Source organism: Leptidea sinapis, chromosome 1 (assembly GCF_905404315.1).
Source record: "Leptidea sinapis chromosome 1, ilLepSina1.1, whole genome shotgun sequence".
NCBI lineage: Eukaryota > Metazoa > Arthropoda > Insecta > Lepidoptera > Pieridae > Leptidea > Leptidea sinapis.
In genome coordinates this window covers 32,141,403-32,165,927 of record NC_066265.1, presented here as the reverse complement: position 1 = coordinate 32,165,927, position 24,525 = coordinate 32,141,403, and the positions used below count along the sequence as shown (strand labels likewise).

Sequence of the window (24,525 nt, the reverse complement as noted above, 5' to 3'; positions counted from 1 at the left end):
AATAAGAACAGAACAATATCCTAATTTCTCCATTTTTAACTTAGTTTACATTCCCATTTTCGTTTTTTTCTAAGATTTCAAATAACTTTGGATAAAATCTTCAAAATATTTTTTTATTTGGGCAGAAATCAGAACAAAGTTGGGTGGGCTAGTTAGTATGATATTTATATAATAATTCTCGTTTTGTACTGGCTTTGGATTAAGATAAAATCGTCTGCTGTGAAATTTTGGAGTAAAACTATTATCACATGATAGGTAGAGTAGTAGTACCTATACAGCATTGCAGGTATAGGATTACTTGACGTTCAATTTTTATTTCAATCGGTTTTAAAGATGATTGAGTAGTTTTAAATATGAGTTCCCGCGTGGAACTAACGCAGCAGTAGTGGCTCACATTATCAATGTCTACTGTGTTAGAAGTCAAATCAAATCAAAATAACTTTATTCATGTAGGTCACGGAAATGACACTTATGAATGTCAAAAAAATATTTTCTTATTGAATCTACCGCTACATCGCCATCAGTAAAGGGTTGATCTAATGAGAAGAAAGAAGAAACTCATTGCCACTCTTTTATATAAAGATTTACATTTCCATCGATTTACAAATCATTTCAATGACAATATAATATGTAAAATGATGCACCAAACATGGAGGAACTCGATTTGCATTTTTGTGGAATAGCATGAGTGTACGTCTGTATACACACACGTAATGCATATGTAAATCTAATTTGGCTAAATATTAAAAGCTCCCTATTTGTGTGTAATTTTGTTCATATTATTGACACGAATCAATTACTTCTTATCGCTTTAAATTGAGGGCTTCATAAACAACAATTTAGCTGTGTATTAAAACGATGATTTCAATGAAAAACCTTGCGTTTCAAGTACGAATATTTATTTCGATGTCTTGGAGAAACTGCTATATAACATACGCTTTAAGCTAAGAACTCGTAGTAATATAACTATAATATATTTAGTGAGTTTTATAATAAAGATGTGGTTTTTGCGTATTTCAAACTCTTCTGGTTATTTCGATTTTAAAGGTTGCATAGAGTCTAGCTCGTCTTTCACAGTAGTTATTACAGGATGCTTTTCAATACGCCGTTTGAATTGTATCTTGAATTGAAAGCACTCTAAACCAATTCTTATTCATTTGTCATTCTTACTGCCAGAACTAACTAGCTTTGAAAACATTATTGCACATTCAGACTGACTAGGGAGCTGCGGTATTACCGATATCGATTTGATACGTTCATCCTGGATTTTCTCCAAAAATTCTTACTTACTTAATGAGGTAAAAGACACAAAATGAAGCATCGTCTATACCATAGTTTCTCAACCTTATTTTGCTCACCGACCACTTTGAGAATATGTTTTTTTCTAGAGTATTTTCGTGTATTTATTAATCTACCCACGCCCCATCTGTGCAATCTCAATGCCCCCTATATTCTCTGGGTCTTCTCCTGCCCCCCCGAAAGTCTGTTGAGAACCTATTGTCTATACGCAACACCAAGCTTTGTTAGCGTTCCCTGATAGTTTAAGCAGCTCTATGTTGCACGCGGTCAATGGTTCGAGCTGATACTGGGGCGCGCCATTTTGTGGGCGAAGATTATTGAATTTAGGGACACCTATAAGACACAATTGCTCATGAAGATCTGGAGTCACAACGTCTCCTCGTAAAATTCGACTCATAGTTTTTAGCTGGTCGCAAATATAAACAACCTAAGAGAAATAATAATAAAAGAAATAATGAGAAATTCACAGAATTATCCTTTTCAGTGTCGTGTGCTTTTGAATCTAAGAACAACACAACCATTTGAAGAAGTCTTGGAAGATTTAGGGCAAGTTCTGAAAATGAGTGGAGCAAAACGAATGTATACCATCACGGGACAAGAGGTAAGAAAGACTCTTTAATCCAGTTATTCAACTCTCTCCTACATTTTTTTTTATGTAAATTAGGAACGAGACGAGCAGGACGTTCAGCTGATGGTAACTGATACGACCTGCCCATCACAATGCAGTGCCGCTCAGGATTCTTGAAAAACCCAAAAATTCTGAGCGTCACCACAATTGCGCTCGATACCAAGGTATCTCAAGAGACATAAGATCTTAAGTCTCATTTGCCCAGTAATTTCAGTAGCTACGGCGCCCTTCAAACCGAAACACAGTAATGCTTAAATATTACTGCTTCACGGCAGAAATAGGCATGATAGCCGGCATCCTGTCTAAAGGAGCCACCAACTGGTAAAAACTTCACGTTCTACTCTGGTATCCAGCTACCCGAATCACCCCCTGATATTTGAATTTGAAATTTGAATTATCTTTTTGATTATATTTATGTATCGTTAGCTAAAATGTATATGTATGTTTAGGTACGCAGTTTCTCGCAACTCAGGAATGAGTTCGCAGATGTTGAAACTTTCTACTTGGGTTCCGTGTCCCTACAGCCAGCGTTGACTCCAGTAGTCGCCACTCTTCCAATAGAATCGCCAATAAGGAGGTGAGCCACTGAAATATTTTCTTTCTGTTACAACCAACAGTCTCACTGAATATCCCAATCTATGAAATACCTTCTAACATTGACCTAAAATAAACAACTAAACTCACGATCGCTCTCAAAATGCCTAGGCGTCTAGTAGACAGAGTTTTCGTTCAGTTGTGTTTCGACTGCGCTTTGAATACAACGCCACGCATTGACAGATTGTTTAGTGAAAAACTGTCTAAATTACAGTATATCCGAACTTAAAAAGATGGAGTGTCGTATTTCAGATAAGAGCCCTTTAAATGAACAAAATTATGTTACTAACTTGGACGTTCTGTTTTGACGACCTTATAATAGGGGTCTTTTAATTGGAAGTTTTATTGATTATTGTACGTCAATGACCTTTAACTATATTTTAAAACCAACTTAAACTGTAGAGTCATCTGTATGGAGTCGATTATCAACCGCCAGCTCTTGTGTTACCTAGAAGAGCACCACTTTATCAGCGATTACGTATGGTACGGTTTCCGTCGAGATCGCTCAGATCATAATATTCTTGTCAAAGTTGTTGTTGAAACAAAGGGTTAGGCTCGAAATAGTGTTTTTTTTTACAGTAGACTTTTACCATATTGGAGGTAGTGACTTACAAATTTAATTAGTACTAAAATTTATGGATGATGCGGAACTCGAGCTCGCATCTCTCGGGAAATGCCCCAACGCTCTTACCTATTCAGCCAACCGTCAGAGGGATGAGTGAATCTTGGTATATTTGTTCAACTCTCGAGTTCCAGAGCGTGCTACTACTACCACAAGATTTTTACATTCTCATATTTTCTATCCAGTCCATGTCCACTTATAGGATAGACACAGATAGGTTTTTATTGTACAATTTATAATTTGACTACGTAATATGCGATTGCATTTTATTAAGGAATGATATGGTTTATAAGGTCAAGATCGAGAGCCAACGTTGCGGCTATACCGATATCTGAAGACACCCGCGGCAGACGAGCTCGGAGTAAGAGCAGACCTCGCGCTCTCTACGCTGCTGAGGGCGAGATCATACGCACCACGGGAACCGGTTAGTATTCAAACCCTTTAGTTTCAATCGACTTCTCAAAAAGGAGGAGAATTTCAGTTCATTGTATTTTTTATCTGTGCTACTTTAGAAAACATATAAGAGATATCTTACATTATTAAAACATATTTTATGGACAACGTTATACGTTTAGAAAACAGTTCCATTTTGGCGTTCTTTAAAAAAAATCAGATCTAATGATGATATCCATGATGAATTAAAAGAACAAATTAAGCATTTGCAAATAGTTTGCATTTTAGGATCCCAAATAGCCACCGGATCGTTTCAATGTTAAGTATTTTAGGCTTCAAAGTATCTTGATTGAGTATATAACCATCGAATATAATCAAATATCGAAAATAAGCGAATATAACCATCAAAATTTCATGAGAATAGTACAATTGAACTTATCTGGCGATGAAGTCGGAATGTAGGTTTGGAGCACATTAGAACTGTCATGTGACCCAGAAAAAAATAGGAGAAGAGGAAACTTATTGAAAACAATAAATTTATATTTTAAGCAAGGTAACTAAAATGTGAATAATATATACTTAGTGAAATATATATATATATATATATAACTATATTTATAAATATTTATATAATTATATTAATTTTAGCCCCGCTTTCACCATTGAAGTAGAACACGATTACAACACTTTAAACTAAGCTTATGCCTGCAATCGAGTTTACAGATTCAGTTCTGATTTCACCAACACAAACTAAACGCAGTTAGTAGCCTAAACGCGTTTAAAAGATGACTGCCGAATTTTTAACGTTCAACATATTTCATCGCATTGAAGAGCTGTCACTGTTGTTAATATCATTCCTTATAGTTTTATAAATACTTTCACGCCTAAACCACTCAACCGGTTTCGATTAGATTTAATACAGAGATAGAATAGAGCTTCGAATAGGAAATAGGCTACGGGGCTTAAATAGGGGATGAAAGTTTGTATGGAAGTTCGTCACTATCGAAGATGACTTCATAGAATTTTGTATTTGGGCACTTGATAAGAAGTAAATAAATATTAAGTCTAGCGTTTTTAAAATTTCGACCTGTGTAGGGATAGAATAACGGATAACAATTCGTATCTATGAAATTCTAAACAACGTCACGCTTTCGATTTTGATTATATTTGGTATAAAAATAGACTAGGTCTTGGGGATATAAGCTACCATTTTATGTAAAAAAAAGTCATGAACGGGTTGAAATAAGAGATGAGAGTTTGCATGGGAATTCGTCATTTTCGGAGATAAAACCTTGAAACTTTATAATTAGGCACTTGATAAGAAGAAATTTATAAACATTGCGAGCATTTTTGAAATTCAGACCTACGTGGAGATGAAATAGGAGATTTAAGTTCGCAGGGAAATACTATTAAAGAGATTGTCCACAATAACATGGAATATCCGTTGTATCGTAGAAGAGCGCCGCGCCGGCAGCGTAGAGAGCAGTTTGTTGATGATATTTTTGTGTATTCCAGTGAATTTGAGATTGTTGTGTGTCTTCAGGTGGATTCGAGAATGGTTTAGATTCACAATTAAACTACCTCCTAAACGGCTGGACCGATTTTGATGATTTTTTTGTTTGTTTCAGTGAATTTGATATTATTTGCAAAGTATCCTAAAAAATTAAAAATGCTGCCCATAGTATCCCACGTGGACGAAGCCCAGGGTAAAAGCTAGTCGTAATATAAATATAATCGCCATGTGTTTAATCGAGATCAAGACTGGCATTTGAACTCGCTTACATAAAACTGAGTTTTATTAAACTCAGTTTGAAGTTTCATTGGTGAAATCGGGCTTAAACGTTATATTTAATAAGTACCAAACGGATTATTATACAAATTAAATAAATTTGTATAACTTATCCCAGAAGTGAGGGATATCCCTTTAAAAATAACAAATTGTTTAAACTGGATTATTTCCAACCAGGTAGGTAGACTTCTGACTTCATCATCTGTTGATGTACCTCAAAGTTTCAAGAAGTTTTATTTTGTAGATTACACTCTTCTAGAAGTATTGAAGGAAGAGCCAATGAGAGTAACAATTCGAGGTCTCCGGCGCACGTTCTACCCGCCGATACACCACCCGCCAATAGACAACTCTCCTCCAGAGAAAAAGCTGCAACTCGATTGGGTGTAAGTATTTTAATTACAGACACATTTAACATTCCATCTTAAGCCTCAGAGTGAAATATGGATGGATCAGGGTCATCGTTAAATCATATTATTACCATAAGGCCTGGTTCATAGAACGGTTTCGACGGAACGGGAACGAAGTTTAGCTAAAGGTCTCTCTCCTCTTCCTTCGATGGTCGTTATGTAAGAACTCGACCTTATAATTCCGCTCAACATCGCGTGGACCTTCTTTTCTACAATTATTCCCGCAATAAATTTGCCAGCCCATGAAATGCACGGTCTTGAATCGTCGTTATAAATATTTCATATAAGTTACTGAATGTACCACATTTTTCGGAGGTCGAGCTCGTGAGGAAAACTGTATACAACAAACTGAACTACTCTTTTAAATCAAATAGAATATTTTACAACAAATTAGTTTGTAAGGGCCAGCATCCAGTTAGACCTCATACTACGCGAGCGTCTCTGGCAACGTTTGGTGCGGCTTATACATAGTACCTCTTCCAAAAAGGCTTGCGTGAGGTAGGTAATCTTGCTGAATTCTGCTTCTATAAATATTTCTTCTTAGAAGAAGAACTAAGCATTGAAATGAAATTAATTTGACACAGGTATTAAATTTATTTTTTAGATTCATATATCAGTTGCTCTAAAAATTTTTCTTTAATGACAGCACGTTCTATCATTCCTCTTTCTTTTGGTGGTACCCTGATGCCCAATGCCGTGCCACTCAGTATTCTTGACTGAACCCAAAAGTCCGAAGCGGCATTGCAATTGTTCTCGTGACTTTTAGGTACAAGATGTTAAGCGTCATTATCAAGATCCTTGTGGGAGGCCTTTGTCCAGCAGTGGACGTCTTTTGGCTGACATGACGAAGCTCATTAGCATAGTAATTTCACTAGCTACGGCGCTGTTTAAACTGAAGACATTAATGCTTGCTTCATGGCAAAATACACTAACAGCTTGGTATAATTTGTCGTGGTAATTTCGAATATTTGGATCAAAGTAAGTTTTATTTACTAAGATTATATTTTAGGTATGGCTACCGTGGCTTCGACTCTAAGAGAAACTTGTGGGTCCTGCCAACTGGAGAGCTGTTGTACTACGTGGCTGCGGTGGCCGTCATGTACGATAGAGACGAGGAGTCCCAACGGCATTACATGGGCCATACTGAAGATATACAATGGTGAGTGATAATATCGTAAAGGATTGGAATGATGTATGTGTACAATACGTGTTTATGTAAGTTATAGTTAGAGTTTGTTGTTTTTTTTTTTAATTCATAACCTCTTAACAATTTTCATAGCTGGCAAAGAAGCAGTTCTTAGGCATGAAGAAATTGTTTCTATACGGGAAGTCACTTTGGCATTGGCCGGAACTGAGTTCACTCCATGGCCACTCTTTTCAATAATATAGGTTTGATTTGTAAGGCTGCTGCTGCATCCAATATATGAATCGTGTTCAAAATGTTTTTTATTTACCATAATTTTATATTTCATAAAATACATAAAAAATAAATTATATAAATTTCAACTATCGTATATTGGATGGAACCTTTAGAGCTTGATTTATTTGTTTGTGTAAACACAAACAAATAATTCAAGGCAAAATACACTAACAGCTTGGTAAAATTTGTCGTGGTAATTTCGAATATTTGGATCAAAGTAAGTTTTATTCACTAAGATTATAGGATCTTTAGATCCTTCGTGAACATGAACATGAACATGACTAACTAGTTTCAATTCAAAAATGATATATAATTAATACCTACTCCTGTACCTAACTAATAGATTATAATGAAATGGAGCTGGTGTGGGTTAAATCGCAGAGATTGTATTACATAATTTCGTAAATTAAAGGGAAAATGACATACCCGGCCGTTATCATATCCGCGGCACACAATTAAGATTTTTATAGAATCGGCGACTAAGTCTATGTTATTGAGGTCGCGGCTTAGGTTATGACTACCAACAACTATTATAAATATGAAGGCTTGCAATAAATTAGGATTTTTGTAACCAGTATGGAGCTACACCCGTCCCGCGAGCTGGTGGCAAGTGGGCAGCGTGCGGGTCGCGGCCGTCGTGCTCAGGCTCACATTCGTATCTGGAGCACGGACACACTGCAGACGCTACATGTGTTCGGCATGGCTGAATTCGAAGTTGGAGTCTCTGCTGTAGCCTTCTCGCAACTAGTAAGTTCCTACAAATAATCTCTGCCGCCAGATCCCGATCGGGAGTTTATTTTAACCTAACGTGCGTATTGAGTGGCATTCCCCCGCAGTACAGTTTTCAAGGACATTTCAACCAAATACCACCAAACGTCCTTGCTTTGAACTACCGTGTGCGCTTTTTCCAGGATGATACGACATGGGTACCATCAGAAATACGGCTTAAATCACTTAAAAAGCCGGCAATGCTAAACAGTTTATACTCTATAAAATAAATCCTTCATGAAATGAAATAATTATCCGCCTGTCTCTCAGTGCTGCTGAGATACCTTCCCAGCGTTTACCAATCGCATCAACCCTATTTCTATTTTGTTACTATCATGCAAGTTCTCTTATTCCTCTATAGTCATCGTATAGTCGGCCAAATTTATACGGCTTTAAATAATTTTATCCATATATTTTCCTCTAAGTTTGCGCAGTTAATTTACAATTTCACTTTATGGCCAAGTTTTTTTTATGTTTCTTTATCGTTTTCATATAGTTACTGTCGACTAATATCATGCTACTCTGTTACAAACTTTTTGTAGAAACAAAGAGAGAGTAGAGTAAGTAAAGAGTAGAGTAAGGCTCACTTGATTGTAATGATATCTCAGTTCATTAATTTCACAACAGAATATAAGTAATTAAATATAATAAACAGAATTACTGGAGAGACTAACAATGTTCTGATTTTGAAATAAAATTATATACTTAATTTTTTAGGTACTTTCCCTATAGCTAAATGAAATGTAGATACATCGTGACTCTTTCGTTAGTTAAGCGCAAGCGCCGACGGATTCACCCTCCCCGCTTCCTACTCCCGCGTCCCGACATTTATCAGCGTGTAATCCGTGCTGTGACCATGCGTCACCTAATTAATTACTTTACTTTTGGTTAAGCTTACGAAGTAGTCAAATAATATTTATTTTTTATACATTTATTTTCTTCATTTATCATAGCAATATATACTCGAGTAATTTCTCATCAGTCGATACAATTATAATAAGATTGATTGGGGGCTTAAAAATTCCAGCATTACTATGTTTTTATTGATTATAAAAATAAAAAAATACGATTGATTGTTTTTTTTTCTCAAAATTTATTTCTTAAGAAATTTATAATTTTTCAAATACATTGCAATAATCAAAGACATTTTTTTAGAATGGAGGCAGTTACGTAATGGCTGTTGATGGTGGAAGAGAAAGTATTCTTTCTGTGTGGCACTGGCAATGGGGACATCTTCTTGGCAAAGTTGCAGTAAGTCTTGGCTATATTATTTAAATTAGTACCTACATGCATAGAAATATAAAGCAGTTATAATTATATTAACGTTTAATGATTCTATAGCAATTTAATTGATTATAACATACTGAATATTATGTTTGAATATATATATTATATAATATAAATGTCTAGTACCTAAGCCGGAAACCCACAAAGTACAGAACAGTTACTTAAAAACACTTATGAATAAATACGTTCAATATTATCGTGATATTTCACTGTATTAAGGTGCATTTAGACTAAGCGAACAATGAGCCAGAGCTAGAACAAGAGCATCTTTTATTGTAAACGAACAGCGTTTACAGCAAATTATAAACGATTAGAACCCGAACTAGAACTAGAATTTGGACGTGCTCCGGGGAGCGATCACTTCTGAACATGGAAGAACGCCTTAGGCAACTGTTAGCACGCTCTAGCACCGTTTACATCAAGCGAGCGAGCATTCAAAGAATATTCCATAGCATCTTTGCGAGCGTAGACAAATAATGCTCAACGTCTGTTTACACTAAAATAATTTAAATGAGAAGGGATAGAATGAGCATTCACTCGTCTAGTGTAAATTGGCCTTTAAAACATGTTTCAATCTGTTATCACGTGATTATCACACTAAAAGATTCTTTAAATTAAATAGTTTCCTAGAGTCATCCTTAAATCTAAAGAATTACAGAGGATATTGTAAAACTACCTTTATAATTTTAGCTATTTGCGTTGTTGACTTGAATTGTGATTCAGACTAAATAATAAAGTTTTAATTAAAAACCTTGTTTGTCTCAAGGGCGAACGTTAATTGAAACTTGTGAAAACACACGAAGCCCTCACTCAAAATATAATTTACCCTTGGTGAAAGACGTTGACCATCTTGATAAGAAACAAAGAAATTGTTTGCACGTAATAATTTATAAAGTTTTAAGTTGTTTTTACAATGGTATGGAAATTTATCAATGATTGCATGAGGGAGTGATGAGGGATACTAAAAACATTACAAATAGGCTAGTAGTTTTTGGGATGGAAGGTGTTTTACCCGGCCTTCCATCTGAAATTTTGGTTATCAATCTATCTTTATATATATATATTTCTTGTGTGCGTGTGTATGTCACTGAACTCCTCCTAGACGGCTGGACCGATTTTGATGAAATTTTTTGTGTGAGTTCAAGGGGATTCGAGGATGGTTTAGGTTCACAATTGAACTACCTCATAAACGGCTGGACCGGTTTTTTGTGATATTTTTGTGTGTTCCGGCGAATTTGAGATTGGTGTGTGTCTTCAGGTGGATTCGAGAATGGTTTAGATTCACAATTAAACTACCTCCTAAACGGCTGGACCAATTTTGATGATTTTTTTGTTTGTTTCAGTGAATTTGAGATTGGTTTAGATTCTCAATTCCGTCCATATAATATAATTCTCCAGCTCATGAGTATGTTAGTGAACTCCTAACGGCTGGACCGATTTTTGACGTGTGTACAGGACAACGTTTGTTGGGTCCACTAGTACATACATAAAAATGCATTGCTGTTCGTTAGTCTCGCTAAAACTGGAGAACGGCTAGACCGATTAGGCTAATTTTGGTCTTGAATTATTTGTGGAAGTCCAGAGAAGGTATAAAAGGTGAATAAATAGGAAAATGCTGCTAAATTAAATAAAAACAACAAATTTGTTTTTCCTTTGATGTGTACATACATAATTTTTATGAGAGAATTTATTGACGCACGGTTTGACAGTTCTGTGGTGAAACAATTTCATTACAACAACAGGGAGCATATTTATTATTATTAGCATTATTATTACGAAATAATTCTTGATGTTATGATATATTATTGAAAAATTAATAAAAAACATTATTTTATTTATTATATACAGAACAACGACTGTCGGGTCAACTAGTATATTATATTAACCCCAGTCTTGGAATAAAGATCCGAAAATTACTGCACACATTCATACCACTCAATATATAATTTTAAATATATTTGAAGATAAATTTTCTTATATTAACTTCGGTACGTGTAATTTAAACGAACTTAGGTAACTTCTTGCGTTGTACATCCACTTTGTGGAACCAATTACTTGTTGCAGTTTTCCCGAAGTACCTAATTAGGTCCCAACTTATATAGTATAAACTCTCAACTTAGATAGTATAATCTCATGACTCCTGGTGTTGCGGATATTCATTGGCGCTTGCCTCACCACTTTTTTGTGTTTTTTTTTTATGAAAGTAAGGGACGAGACGAGTAGGACGTTCAGCTGGTGGTAATGTATATATTTACCAAGCAAAACAAATCTTATAACTATATTTACAATACTACGACTACATAAAATTAAAACTATCATTACGTGGAAGCGTACCAAGAATACTGGCAGCATTACCGCGTTGGATAGCAAGGCTGATCCATTGACCGAAATAATGATGGTAATTGATACTCCCTACCCATTACAATGCAGTGCCGCTCATGATTCTTGTAAATCCAAAAATTCTGAGCGGCACTACAATTACGCTCGTCACCTTGAGACATAAGATGTTAAGTCTCATTTGCTTATTAAATTTCACTAGCTACGTCGCCCTTCAGACCGAAACACAGTAATGTTTACACATTACTGCTTCACGGCAGAAATAGGTGCCGTTGTGGTAACCATAGTCTAGCCGGCATCCTGTGCAAAGCATCCGCCCACTTAACGATAGAGCGAGAACATGTGATTAAAAACGTTATACAAGAGTACTGACGCTAAGAGAGGAGGAGAGGATCCCGCACGGCGAGCTTGCCGTACGTCCGTTATAAAAAAAAACGATTCAAATAATTGTGAATCGACTCAGAATACGGATGAAATAACAGGAGAAGAAAATGGAGAGCAATAAATATTCATACACATTTCTCATATATGCTTTGTTATTTTTGAAGACGATATTGTGAAAAACTTGAACACTGTCACATCCTAAGCGAATGCAGTGTGCTCCATACAAAATCATCAAAAATCAAGTATTTTCCAATCGGTTTCACTCTTAGGCGTTGTCTCTACACAACGTGGGGTTTGTCTACACCTTTCACCTCATGGAAGTAGTGCCCAGAGGAGTTGTTCAGATTTATTAATACCAGCAGATGAATTTTACCGCCGGACATTTGGAAATGCGAAATTTTATCATTGTCAAGAACTCCACAGCGATTTGTTGCCTCGCATAGCCATTTTGTGAAATGATCTGCCGGCTTCCGAGCCGTTAGTTTAGTTAGTTAGTTTTAGGGTCCTTCAAGCTCAGAGGATACTCTAGCAATGCATCTCTACTCTTCAATGCCCGGCGTTTGATGATTAACGAGATCGGGAGCGCTTTTTCACAGGACTTATTTCACAAAAATCAATACTTATGCTATCTCAGACGAGTAGCCTAATAAGATATGTTTACCTTTACTTCAAGAGTCAGGTTTTCACATACAAAAAGAATTATTCAAGTGATAGCGGTAGATTCAGAGATTAACAAACAATCAAAAAATCTTTAAGCTTTACAATGTTAAAACAGATGAGATTTACTCATTCTTGTCATCATATTGGAGACATTTTGGAGGTTTAACTCTTGGCAATAACAGAAAATATTGTCACGCGATGGTTTCCTTTTCTTTTATAATTTATTTAAATATATGCAAAAGTAGAACAATATAATATGTTCATGACGACAGTTCATGACGAATATTTAATGTTTGCTGTCGAAGCGTTTAGACTTTGCTCAGACTTTACTTACGTAGAACTTTGCTGAGTGTTAGTTGACCATAATTTTTTATTTAGTTTTTATACTCAATTGACAGTTGAAGTTATTCTGAGCTTAAGCTACGACAGCCCAATGCAAAAGTGAAGTTCACGTTTTATTACTCTCGGCTAAGTTTTACGTAAGTAAAGTCTGAGCAAACTCTAAGTACGCTCTATAGATCTGAGCCTAAGAACATTTTTTTAAGCACACAAACGAATGTTAATTCCGCCAGTATTTGTTTTTAAAACAATTCGACACGTGTTACGCCTCTACACGAGGCATCCTCAGGACGTGTTGTCTCGCCAAAATCTGGCACGAGACATTCAATGCCAAGCCAATGGCGGAATTAACACTAAAGAAAACTTAAATCATTTGTGTAATTATGGATTTCCGCAAAGTAACGCCTAATTCAATAAATTTTTTTAAGCAACAATATATTAGTTATGTATTAAACTAAATGCCGACTTTTATATACTTTTTCTTTGACAACCCTATAACGCAGTCGTTAGAAACCCTACCTACTGAGCTGATAGCTCAAATCCCGGTAGGTGCAAACATTTATATGATGATTATGGATGTTATATTCCGAGTCATAGATGTTTATATATTGTATTAAATATATCGTAGTCTTGTATCCATAGTACAGGCTATAATTATATGGTCTAATGAAAATTAACATGTTGTTATTAACGTCTCAGAGTGAAGCATATTGCAGCTCCGAACTTTGGGTTGAATCAAGAATCCTGAACTGTAATGGACAAGGCGTATCATTTATCATTAGGTGAACGTCTTGCTCGTCTCGTCGGTCTTATAAAAAATATTTTATCGTATTCAATAAATCATTATGGTGCTTATCTTAAGCACTTGCTTAATACCTCAATATTCATTGAATAATAAAACCATAGATAATTTATATCTCTAGATCTCTATCTAAAGAGGCTATCCTCTTGCTGCTAGAGATAACACAACAGATGAAAACACGCCAGGTGTATTACTTCAGTGTGCGTGACAAGCTAGGTGTTACACTCGCGATTTGTGTGTCACTTAGTGTTAGTGTACGTGCATTGCTCAAAATAGAGGGTTAACTGTCAACCTCAATTTTCTAAGAATAATACATATTATTTCTATATGCAAGACACATTTTAGATAAACTAAAATTATAACAAATGTAGCTAAATTAAAATTATCAAAGAGCTTTTCTCGTATAAGTTTTAAACCTTTATTTTTGGTTCCTTATGATAAAATTGTGTCTATAATGCGGGTGTTTGTTGCGTAAGTAAAATGGAAACTAAATAACTAATGTTGCCACCAGAGTTGTGGCCAGGCAGGCCGGCAAGACAAGAAATAGGAGATGTGGATATTTTACAGTGACCACAAAACGTTGTGATCTGTTTTTCGCTCGATGACCGTTTGTGATCTTAGGGCGTAACATATAATACAACTAAATTACATTTTAGACAAATATAGTTTTTAAAATAAGATTCCAAACATTTTAGTCACGCCTCTTTGCACAGTACATTTGTTTTACACCAATCTTCTATATTCTATAATAATATATCAGTAAAGACGACTAATAATTTTAAATTTAAACTACAATCTACCCTAGAACAATTCAGTGTGAAGAAAATGGATTGTAAGACTGAGAGATAAAGATGAAATTGGAATTTAAATGACATAGTTCAGCTTAGTGCACAGTGCAATTACATGGAGAACAAATAGACACTGAAGGGGCATGGCACGTCACTCATGTGGTGACAGTGAAACATGCTTGTTAAATCCACTAACTCACGCCTCCATTTGCATTTTGTTGCCCCACGCCTCTGCTTTATAATCGATATTCTAGAACAATCTTAATATACTTTTTCTTTCAGACATTGCAGGAAGAGCTCTCGGGTGCAGCATTTCATCCTCTCGACGACAACTTGCTAATTACCCACGGTAAAGGACATTTGGCGTTTTGGAACAGAAGAAAAGATGGATTTTTCGAGCGAACTGACATTATTAAACCGGTATAAATTTTTTGGTGTTTAATATTTGTATATGAAGTCCAACACAGACGTAGTTGACGCGTTTACTATATTATCTATGGCCAGGCTATTAAGATTACCATTAAATCAAGACTTGGCCTAAAGGTCTAGATACCAGGCCATAAACTCCAAAAAAAAAGGTTACCATTAACGTTCATGGAAATGTTACATCAACCACAGACGTCAAAGACACAATTAACAAGAACAACAAAACAACACTAGAAATAAGGAATAGCCGTAGCCTTTTACTAATCATCATAGGCTCTATACAATCGGTTACAAAATAGTGAATATCTTCAAGTATCGCTTGCTATAATAACAGTTGTGCGCTTGCTCGAGTAATATATTAATACCCACATTTTAGTGACGTAACAAATTTTATTTACATATTGACAATTTGTTCTTGCTATAGCCATCACGGACACACGTAACAGCGCTTCAGTTTGAACAAGATGGCGACGTAGTTACAGCTGATAGTGATGGATTTATTACAATTTATAGCGTAGACAGTGATGGTGCATATTTTGTACGAATGGAATTTGAGGTACGCATTCATTGCATAAATACTAAATCAACATATTTATAACGAAAACATGAGAAAAATTCATACTTGGTCCTTTGAGCCGGAATTTCGGTATAGTTTTAATAAATTTTTACAATTGTTATATTATTTTAAAGTCATTAACAGCATATTGCGTGTACTTTTAGGCGCACATAAAAGGCATAAGTTCACTAATAATGCTATCTGAGGGTACGTTAATATCCGGTGGAGAAAGGGACAGAAAAATAGCAGCCTGGGATTCATTACAAAATTATAAGAGAATAACTGATACTAAGGTATAACTGAAAAGCATTGTACTACTTTTATGAATATTGAAATAAATTAATTTTTAACTTTTAAGTAGTATGTTAGTATTATTTGAATTACTTTGATATATAGCTTCCTGAGACTGCTGGTGGAGTGCGCAGTATATATCCTCAGAGACCAGGAAGAAATGATGGTAATTTATATGTCGGCACAACTCGCAACAATATTATGGAAGGGTCATTGCAGAGACGTTTTAATCAAGTAAGTTAGTTATATGTAAAGTTTTTCAGTCAGAGTGTTTTAGAACTTTGTTTGTTAATTATGTGCTGTCACTTTATGTGGAATTCGAATTTACAGATTGTGTTTGGCCATTATAAACAATTGATGGGAGTAGCAGTTCACCCTGATGATGAGATGTTCGCAACTGCTGGTCACGATAAAAACATCGCTCTGTGGAAAGGCCATAAAGTTGTTTTTGCTGTAACGGTTAGTTGTTTTACAGTAATAATGACATCGTTGTTATGAATCTCCTAATGTTCCAACATTATAAGGTTTTCATGATAAATTTGAATAATAAGCCTATCTTCGTTACATCTACTAAGCACGTAAATAACTCACTCTACAACAATTAATTATATAGCACTTGTAGAATGTGTACTAGTGTGAAGAATATTGACATTACTGCAAGCCCAAGGGAAATTATATATTAAACTCCATAATATAGAATGCGTCTCAATATATAACTAATGATCAAGTGTATTGTTGTCATTGTGGGTAGAAGTGCCATCAGTATACAATTCATGAATCACCTAGATTTTAACACCTTTTGGAATACGGGCCTTAGTCTGAGGGTACAGGCCTAGTCTGATGTGACCGGGGGTATTTTCACTTTTATTATATGTTAGGACTGTTATGGTCGTTTGCTCAAAACGCCTTGTGATGAGTGGTGTAACATTCAAGCTGACCCCAAAAAGATCACCAGATCAGAGACGTTCACGGAAACCCTACTGGCTTACAAGCTGGTGCCCGAAGACTTGGCAGTTGATAATCTCCATAACTTTGGAGAAAAGGTGGGTGATAGTAATGGGGTAGAAGTGAGACGGATCCGTACGTACAGCTTTTGTCGGACGGGTCTAGTGCAGGGTGTACTAGAGCCGTTCAACAACATTATTTTTGGACTACTGCTGATTAATATGAGAGCCTGAAAAAATGAGCAAGGACCGGCACCAATTATGGAGCATATGTCCGTAGTACAATCGGGAAATGCCATTGGGCCGCTTAAATTTTGAATGGGTAAAATAAAAAGCATCTTATGAACCGTGCTATACTGGAGTATTAACTCCGGCAGAAGTGAGTCGTATTATGAACGGTGGTAAGTGCCGCCAACTGACAGAATAGCCTTGGTGAGCGGCCGGTTGGTTTCCGAGCCAAAGCACACAAGTGAGCGGCCGGTTGGTTTCCGAGCCAAAGCACACAAGTTTTACTTCGATTCTGTAAAGTAAAGCACTTTAACTCTTTTAACGGATCATTTACTCATCACAATGTCACTAGCTTCTATAAAAGGTAGATTCTAAATCTTGTGGGTTTTCAGAGAGTTTTAAACAATAATTATAACAATGATAATGATATTTTCTAATATATTCCAGGTGGGCTATGAATGCGTGTCATTAGCCTGGCATCCTGGAGGTGGGGCGTTGGCTGCTGGAAGCACTGAAGGGCATCTCATTGTTCTCAATGCAGATGCAGGAGCCTCCGTCTGCACCATCAGAGTCTGTGGCTCCCCACTCAATTGTCTACAGTATAATACCGGTAATAAATTAGTCATTTTAAGTAAGACCTGCTAGTTGGTAAGATGTTAGAAATCTTTAAAATCTTTTTTTTATGATTGTTTAGTGCTTTCTATCTTTTTTCAAGTCTGTTTATGTCTTTTTATGTTTCTGCAGGTTTTCTCGCGTATATTTCCGTTTGAGTATTTGTAAAGTATTCTGCCTGTATGAAATTTTCATTATTAAATTTCCGAATCATTTTTTACAAATGGTTCATCATCATCATCATCAGCCGGAAGACGTCCACTGCTGGGCAAAGGCTTCCTCCAAAGATTTCCACGAAGATCGGTCCTACGCTGCCTTCATCGAACATATTTCAGCGATCTTGACCAGATCGTCGGTCCATCTTGTGGGTCAGTTAATCGCTGTAAATTTCGGAATGGGCATTTAAGTCTAAGTTAGTTAATGTCCCCAATACACGAAGTTAAAATAAATAATTATGTAACCAAGAAATGTGTCGGGGTGATTACTTACGCTCAAGTAAGCCCCACGATCGTTCAGTGACGAGTAGTGTTAGTATTGTATATCTAGTTAGTATTGTTAATGAAACCTTTATTATATGTTCTAATTCTTCAATACTCATATTAACACATACTGTTTCAACATAACAGCTGTTACGCTTCTAAAATACATGGACAGTCGCGGAGTCCTTGGAGGATTTTGCTATGACGTCAATATATTTAACAAGAAATAAAAGAATAAACTTAAACTAAATAAATAATATTGTCTATTATTAAACTTTGTCTAAGAACAATAGAGAATCTACTGTGTGTAATGAAAAGCGCACATAACTTTTACCTAAGATAAAACATAGCATAACCTCAACTGTCGAATGACTATAAATACCAAATCAAAGATTGAACTCAGCTAAGTCAAAGTCTAAGTCTGAGATATATAGAGTGTACTCACTCTATATATCTCAGACTTAGACTTAACTCGTTAGATACGTCTGAGCAAAGTCTAACTGTGCCATATATATTAGTAACAGGGGTCCCGTCAGTTATGTTTTGGGTCCGTACCCAAAACATATCCGGAATCTATAACCCCAAAAACAGACGATATACATAACGAAAAAACAACGACATTTGTCGAACGCACCAGTGGTAGGCTTAAGAAGAAGGTTTTTTTTAAGAAGGCTCCTTTGCACAGGATGCTGGCTAGATTATGGGTACCACAACGGCGCCTATTTCTGCCGTGAACATTACTGTGTTTCGGTCTGAAGGCCGCCGTGGCTAGTGAAATTACTGGGCAAATGAGACTTAACATCTTATGTCTCAAGGTGACGAGCGCAATTGTAGTACCGCTCAGAATTTTTGGGTTTTTCAAGAATCCTGAGTGGCACTGCATTGTATTGGGCAAGGCGTATCAATTATCATCAGCTAAAATTCCTGCTCGTCTGGCCTGTTATTTTCATAAAAAAAGTTATTGTCCCTTAATTAAACGATGTAATATGATGGTGATGCACACCGGATGTACTAAACACACTCTGTAGAAAGCTAAGAAGTAACAGCAAATCTTACTGATTCTCGTGTACTCTAATGTCTTATAGCTGGCGACTTGCTTTCAATTGGATCCCAAAACGGAAGCATTTACCTGTTCCGGGTGTCAAGAGATGGCTTCTCCTACAAGAAGTCGAACAAGATTCGTGGCGCTCAACCTCTGATGCAGCTTGACTGGAGCCTCGATGGAAACTACTTGCAATCGGTCACCGCTGATTATGATCTAGCTTTTTGTGAGTATTGTTTATTATTTTGAGTAAAGACTGTACACCAAATTTCCAAGATAATAGCAAAGAAATTATGTAGACCCGCCTTATTAACATAACCCCACAAAAACACTCCAACCAGCAAGCCTGAATCCACCCATTCAACCTCAAAACAACCAACGCCAATCTATGAAACGCATGTACACGCCTCCATCTCGATATAAACACTAATTAAAAGAACTCATTTATTCAAACAAAACAAATATTATGACTATATTTACAATACTATGACTGCATAAAAATAAAACTATCATTACGTGCAAGCGTACCAAGAATAATGGCAGCATTTCCGCGCTGGATATGCAGACATGGTCGCTAACAATGGGCCTTATGAGAAAGCTCATCATACCCTCTGAGCGGGGTCATGGATAGGGCTATGCTCGGAGTTTCCCTGCGATATCTAATCAGAAATGAGGAGATCCGTAGGAAAACCAAAGTTACCGACATAGTCCAAATGCAGTGGGCAGGGCACATAGTTCGACGGACAGATGGCCGTTGGGACAGTAAAGTCCTCGAATGGCGACCATGTACCGGAAGATGCAGTGTTGGTAGCCACCACTCTGATTGTCATAAAGGTAATTACAAAAAAACGATTAATAGCAATAGACTCTGGCGAGTAAAATACAGTGGATCTCTTGTCCTTTGTATTTCCAGGTTGTTCGGAAAGGTCCTTCAGTAATGTAACTCAACAAGCGCTATATATAATGTAGCACTAACCTAATTTTTATATTCGCTGCCTTCAATGCATTATACATGTAATATTTAATTATTTTACTTGGCATAGTACAAATGTATCTTTACTCTCTGTACTGCGGTACTCTTTATTGTATTCTTTTCTAAAATTTAAAAATGATTTAATCATTGCAGGGGATGTAAAAGCTTTGTCACCGGAGAAGAGTCCAATCGCAATGAAGGATGTGAAGTGGTCGACATTCAATTCTACAGTTGGATTCCTTGTATCAGGTAAGTAAATAAGAGATAACATATTTATGGTATTTAATTATGTGGTAAGTACAATAATAACTGTTGTAGGTACCTACAGTTGCAGGTGAACGTATTATATAATATTTTATAATAATATTATCTCTATAAAAATTGCTACAACAATGAATTAACTTTATAATCAAAATTAATTTCCTCAAATTAATGAATGTACGAAATGATTTAACAATTAATATAATTGGCTACTAAATGCAAAAAAATAGCAAGAGAATTAATTCTAGTATCCCTTAGATTGAAAAATGTCGTTTTAACATATTCTTGTTTGATCATATGTTTAAGTTTGAACTTAATAAACTTGAACTTTTTGAAAAGTAAAAATCAAGTGCTTAAGTACATACTTTATAAAACAAAGTTTAAGCTCATAGAATCCAGTGGCCAATGCTCTAAATAAATAAAATAATAAAAATATCTAGCATTGTTAATATTAAGAATAGGTTAAATAATCGATATATGCTAATGCATAAATAAGTCACAGTAAGTGTGATTAAAAAATTGTTATTTATGCAACTGTTGTGTAATAAGGGGTATTAAAACACGAGTGTGATAATAGTATCACATGAGTGTTTTAATACCTAATTATCAACAGTTGCATACAAGACTTTATCTATACCCATATGAGTCCTCTAAAAGATTCTGGAACAGTTAGCTTACTGCTAACATTAAAACACCCGTCCTAGTAGTAACCTAATATCATTCATTACTGATTATATACAAATAAAGTAAGTATTAATGAAACAATAATTTATTTTAGTTTTTAATACCTAATTATCAACAGTTGCATACAAGACTTTATCTACACCCATATGAGTCCTCTAAAAGATTCTGGAACAGTTAGCTTACTGCTAACATTAAAACACCCGTCCTAGTAGTAACCTAATATCATTCATTACTGATTATATACAAATAAAGTAAGTATTAATGAAACAATTATTTATTTTAGTAGTAATTTACATTTTGTATAGTGCAATAATTAAAATTCACTCGAATATAATGTTCTTTTGCAGCGTTTAAAATGAATCGCTCATTTTTTGTAAACAAAACAATAAAAATATCGAAGAAATATGGGGATTCGAATAACCTACTTTTTTTTACGGCGCGCGACGTTCTCGTAGTGTGGAACGCGCGTAAACGAAAATGTTCTTTTTTTGAAATTCATACAGATACCACGCATCGAGCAATAAGAATGTGGCTGTCTGTTGAAACTCTTTGCGCATGAAGGGATAAAAAAAACATAGGAGTGTTGTTATGAAATTCAGTACAACATTACAACACTCTTTTGGATGATGTAATGGTTATTAGAACAATGGGTGTTTTAATGTTGGCAATAAGCTAACTGTTTCAGAATCTTTAATAGAGGATTTAAAGCATGGGTGTAGATAAACCATATTACAAAATACTAGCTGATACTTTAATAATACCACTAACTCAATGGAAGTGCCGTTTATATAATATCGCAAATATTTTAGGTTAATTTTAAGGTATGGCAAAACTGTATTAAATACAAATTTAATTATTTGTGCCATCCACTAGACCTTGAATTTATTAACAATTAAGGTATGTTGAGATATTTTTCTCAGGCCTGAGCCATGCCTTTTGTATTTTAACATTCTTATTTTGATTCTAAGCAGTACTAATTTTAAACATTCATATGTGATTAAAAAGGTATAATTAACTAAATGGAAATTATGGTAATTTCATTGTGATTTCAAGTTTTTTAACGTAGCAATGGAGTTCCGACGCAACTAAAGATGACCCCCATCATTTCAATACATATTTTTTCATAAATATAATAAAAAGCCTGCCGAGTTTGTTGCGCTCATTTTTCTCAGGTCTGAGGCATTCGTCTTGGTGGGTGGTTTTTGACTTTCATTAAGTGATGTCACATCCTATTTCGAATAAAAATATTTGAATTAGAATTGGAATGAAATGAAGAAAAAAAAAAACGTTTTATTTCACATTATTAGCATCGCCTTGACGAAGTTCTCACTTCGGTCTTAGATAGGATAAGGTAACTTTTCTGTTATACTGCATCCTCATTTTCGTTCCATTTTTAACTGTTAATTTATCAACAGGAATGTGGAACAACAGATTCTACCCCATGACTTCACTGATAACATCTTCAAGTCGCTCGTCCGCCCATGATCTGCTAATCAGTGGAGACTCCGATGGATACCTCCGTCTATTTAAGTGAGTATTCCTTTCCACCTTGAGCTTAAACGTTTTTAATATTTAAATATAATATTCTTGATATTATTCTGTTTGATGAAATTATAATTTCTTTATATGTTAATTATCGACAAATAAAATACTAACCTTTTTTTATACCTACCTACACAATTATCAATACACAATGACTAGTAGTAGTATATTGTTAAAGGTCCTAAAAAATGTCACCTGATATCGAATACTTAAAAACGTAAGAATAAATCAGAGAACCGAAAATACGTGGCAGACGAAACTCGAACCGTTGTGAGAGTCAAAGGTTTAACCTATTCCGCCAAGGACTAGTAATAAAATTAATACTTATAATTAAATTTAACATTAACGTCAATATTTAACGATACCGTTAATTCACAATTCTATTCTAATCGTTAATAATCGTAGAAAATATTATCAGTAAAACCATATTATTTCTTACGTTTAAAATTTCTTTCAATTTTAGGTACCCCTGTGCAAGCCCCAAGGCAGAATATTACGAAGTGAAAGTATACACAGGCGCGGTCCTGGCCGCCAGATTCTTGTTCAACGACCGTTGCCTTGTCACATCTGGTGGCTCCGACGCGGCGCTCATGCTTTGGGAATTGGTGGATGACTAGCATCAGTATCAGGGGCTGAGACCCCCTGCCCTTGTCGTTGCACCTCCAACACCTCCGGTTACTGCACCGCCCACATTCCAAGTTCTGGATTTTGATGCACTTGATTGATCGGCGCAAGAGTACCCTTCGTTGGAGCTTCGTGGAATGCGACATTACACATTTTATGGCCTTTTTGCGCCACGGTGATGTGTCATATGGGAATAGTTCATTAAAGTCGATTATTCGGATTCAGATATTTTGGCTGTATATGTCTTATATAGGTATGTAAGACAGGTGTCTTATATACACCCAGCATTTTCTATTATTATTGGACAAGATATATCAAGATTTTTTAATACTCATGTTCACGATGTTCTCGCCCTGAGATATATTTTATCAGAATATATCAGTTTAAACAACTGTACCTTATCTGGGCTGCATGAGAACTAAATCTGTACTAAAGATCTCTGCAGAAGAAATCTTTAGAACTAAAATTGAATTGCGAACTTTTAGGATATAAAGTTCTATGAAGTAACATGATCTAAGACTTTAAATAAAACTAGAGTGTAGGTTATTATATAATAATAAACTGTAATTTATTGTACTGTAGTAGAACTTCACTTTGCTATCGAAATTATTTGCTTAAATGCACTTTGCAATACATTTTGTAATATGAGAACAAAAAAAAACTGCGTAAGTGGACACAGACATATTGATTTAAAATTATTAAATCTGAGAACTGGCTCAGCTTATGGTACCTCTTATTTTTTCAGAGTTTCAAGCAATATTTAAAATTAAAATATAAATGATTAAATTTCATTCCTCTACATGTTTCTGAGAAAAAAGGGTCTTGACAAATAGATAACCATGTGATCCTATTAGCTTCTAACTTTTGTGTAGGTACCTACGCAGAACATTTAAATGTATGTAAAGTCATTACGAACTACAAAACTAGTTCCTGGTTTGTAATATATAACTCCAAATTTATGTAAGAACCTAGGTACCGTAATCCACTTTTGGGGCGTATATGTACCTATGTAATAATACCCTTAAACACATGGTCGGATTTGGTTCGGCAATATTGTCGGCGCCGGCGTCGTACTCTGCATGGTCCGATAACAATAATTTTGTGTGATGGACAATGGGACATATCATCGAATGTGGTCCGCTGCTAGACCGCGTCCGGTGATTCGACCGTATGAAACCCGATCATATGTTGAGGCTTTAATGAAGTATCATTTTCTGAAGTGAAAATTTTGACAGTCGATATAATAAGAAGCTTATTATATATATAATTATACTTTGACTTTTTACTTATATTTATAATTTGGCAGCAAGTAGATATAGTATTCTATGAAATTATATTACTATTAT

At 35.4% G+C, this 24,525-nt stretch overlaps 1 protein-coding gene across 2 annotated transcripts in view; it reads left to right on the top strand.

Moving 5' to 3' along the window:
• The window catches only part of LOC126971333 (echinoderm microtubule-associated protein-like CG42247), a 40,037-nt gene extending 15,800 nt beyond the window's left edge, over positions 1-24,237 (top strand). For both annotated transcript variants that reach the window (XM_050817947.1, XM_050818714.1), the window contains 17 exons: positions 1,784-1,900; positions 2,377-2,504; positions 3,437-3,567; positions 5,570-5,708; positions 6,742-6,891; positions 7,728-7,899; positions 9,076-9,171; positions 14,800-14,937; positions 15,368-15,499; positions 15,664-15,792; positions 15,896-16,024; positions 16,121-16,249; positions 17,410-17,572; positions 19,139-19,321; positions 20,222-20,317; positions 22,429-22,543; positions 23,019-24,237. In XM_050817947.1, the coding sequence (XP_050673904.1) occupies positions 1,784-1,900; positions 2,377-2,504; positions 3,437-3,567; positions 5,570-5,708; positions 6,742-6,891; positions 7,728-7,899; positions 9,076-9,171; positions 14,800-14,937; positions 15,368-15,499; positions 15,664-15,792; positions 15,896-16,024; positions 16,121-16,249; positions 17,410-17,572; positions 19,139-19,321; positions 20,222-20,317; positions 22,429-22,543; positions 23,019-23,172 (2,301 nt within the window). In that variant the 3' untranslated portion in view covers positions 23,173-24,237. The remainder of the gene's footprint in view (positions 1-1,783; positions 1,901-2,376; positions 2,505-3,436; positions 3,568-5,569; positions 5,709-6,741; positions 6,892-7,727; positions 7,900-9,075; positions 9,172-14,799; positions 14,938-15,367; positions 15,500-15,663; positions 15,793-15,895; positions 16,025-16,120; positions 16,250-17,409; positions 17,573-19,138; positions 19,322-20,221; positions 20,318-22,428; positions 22,544-23,018) is intronic.
• Positions 24,238-24,525: the final 288 nt, after the last annotated feature.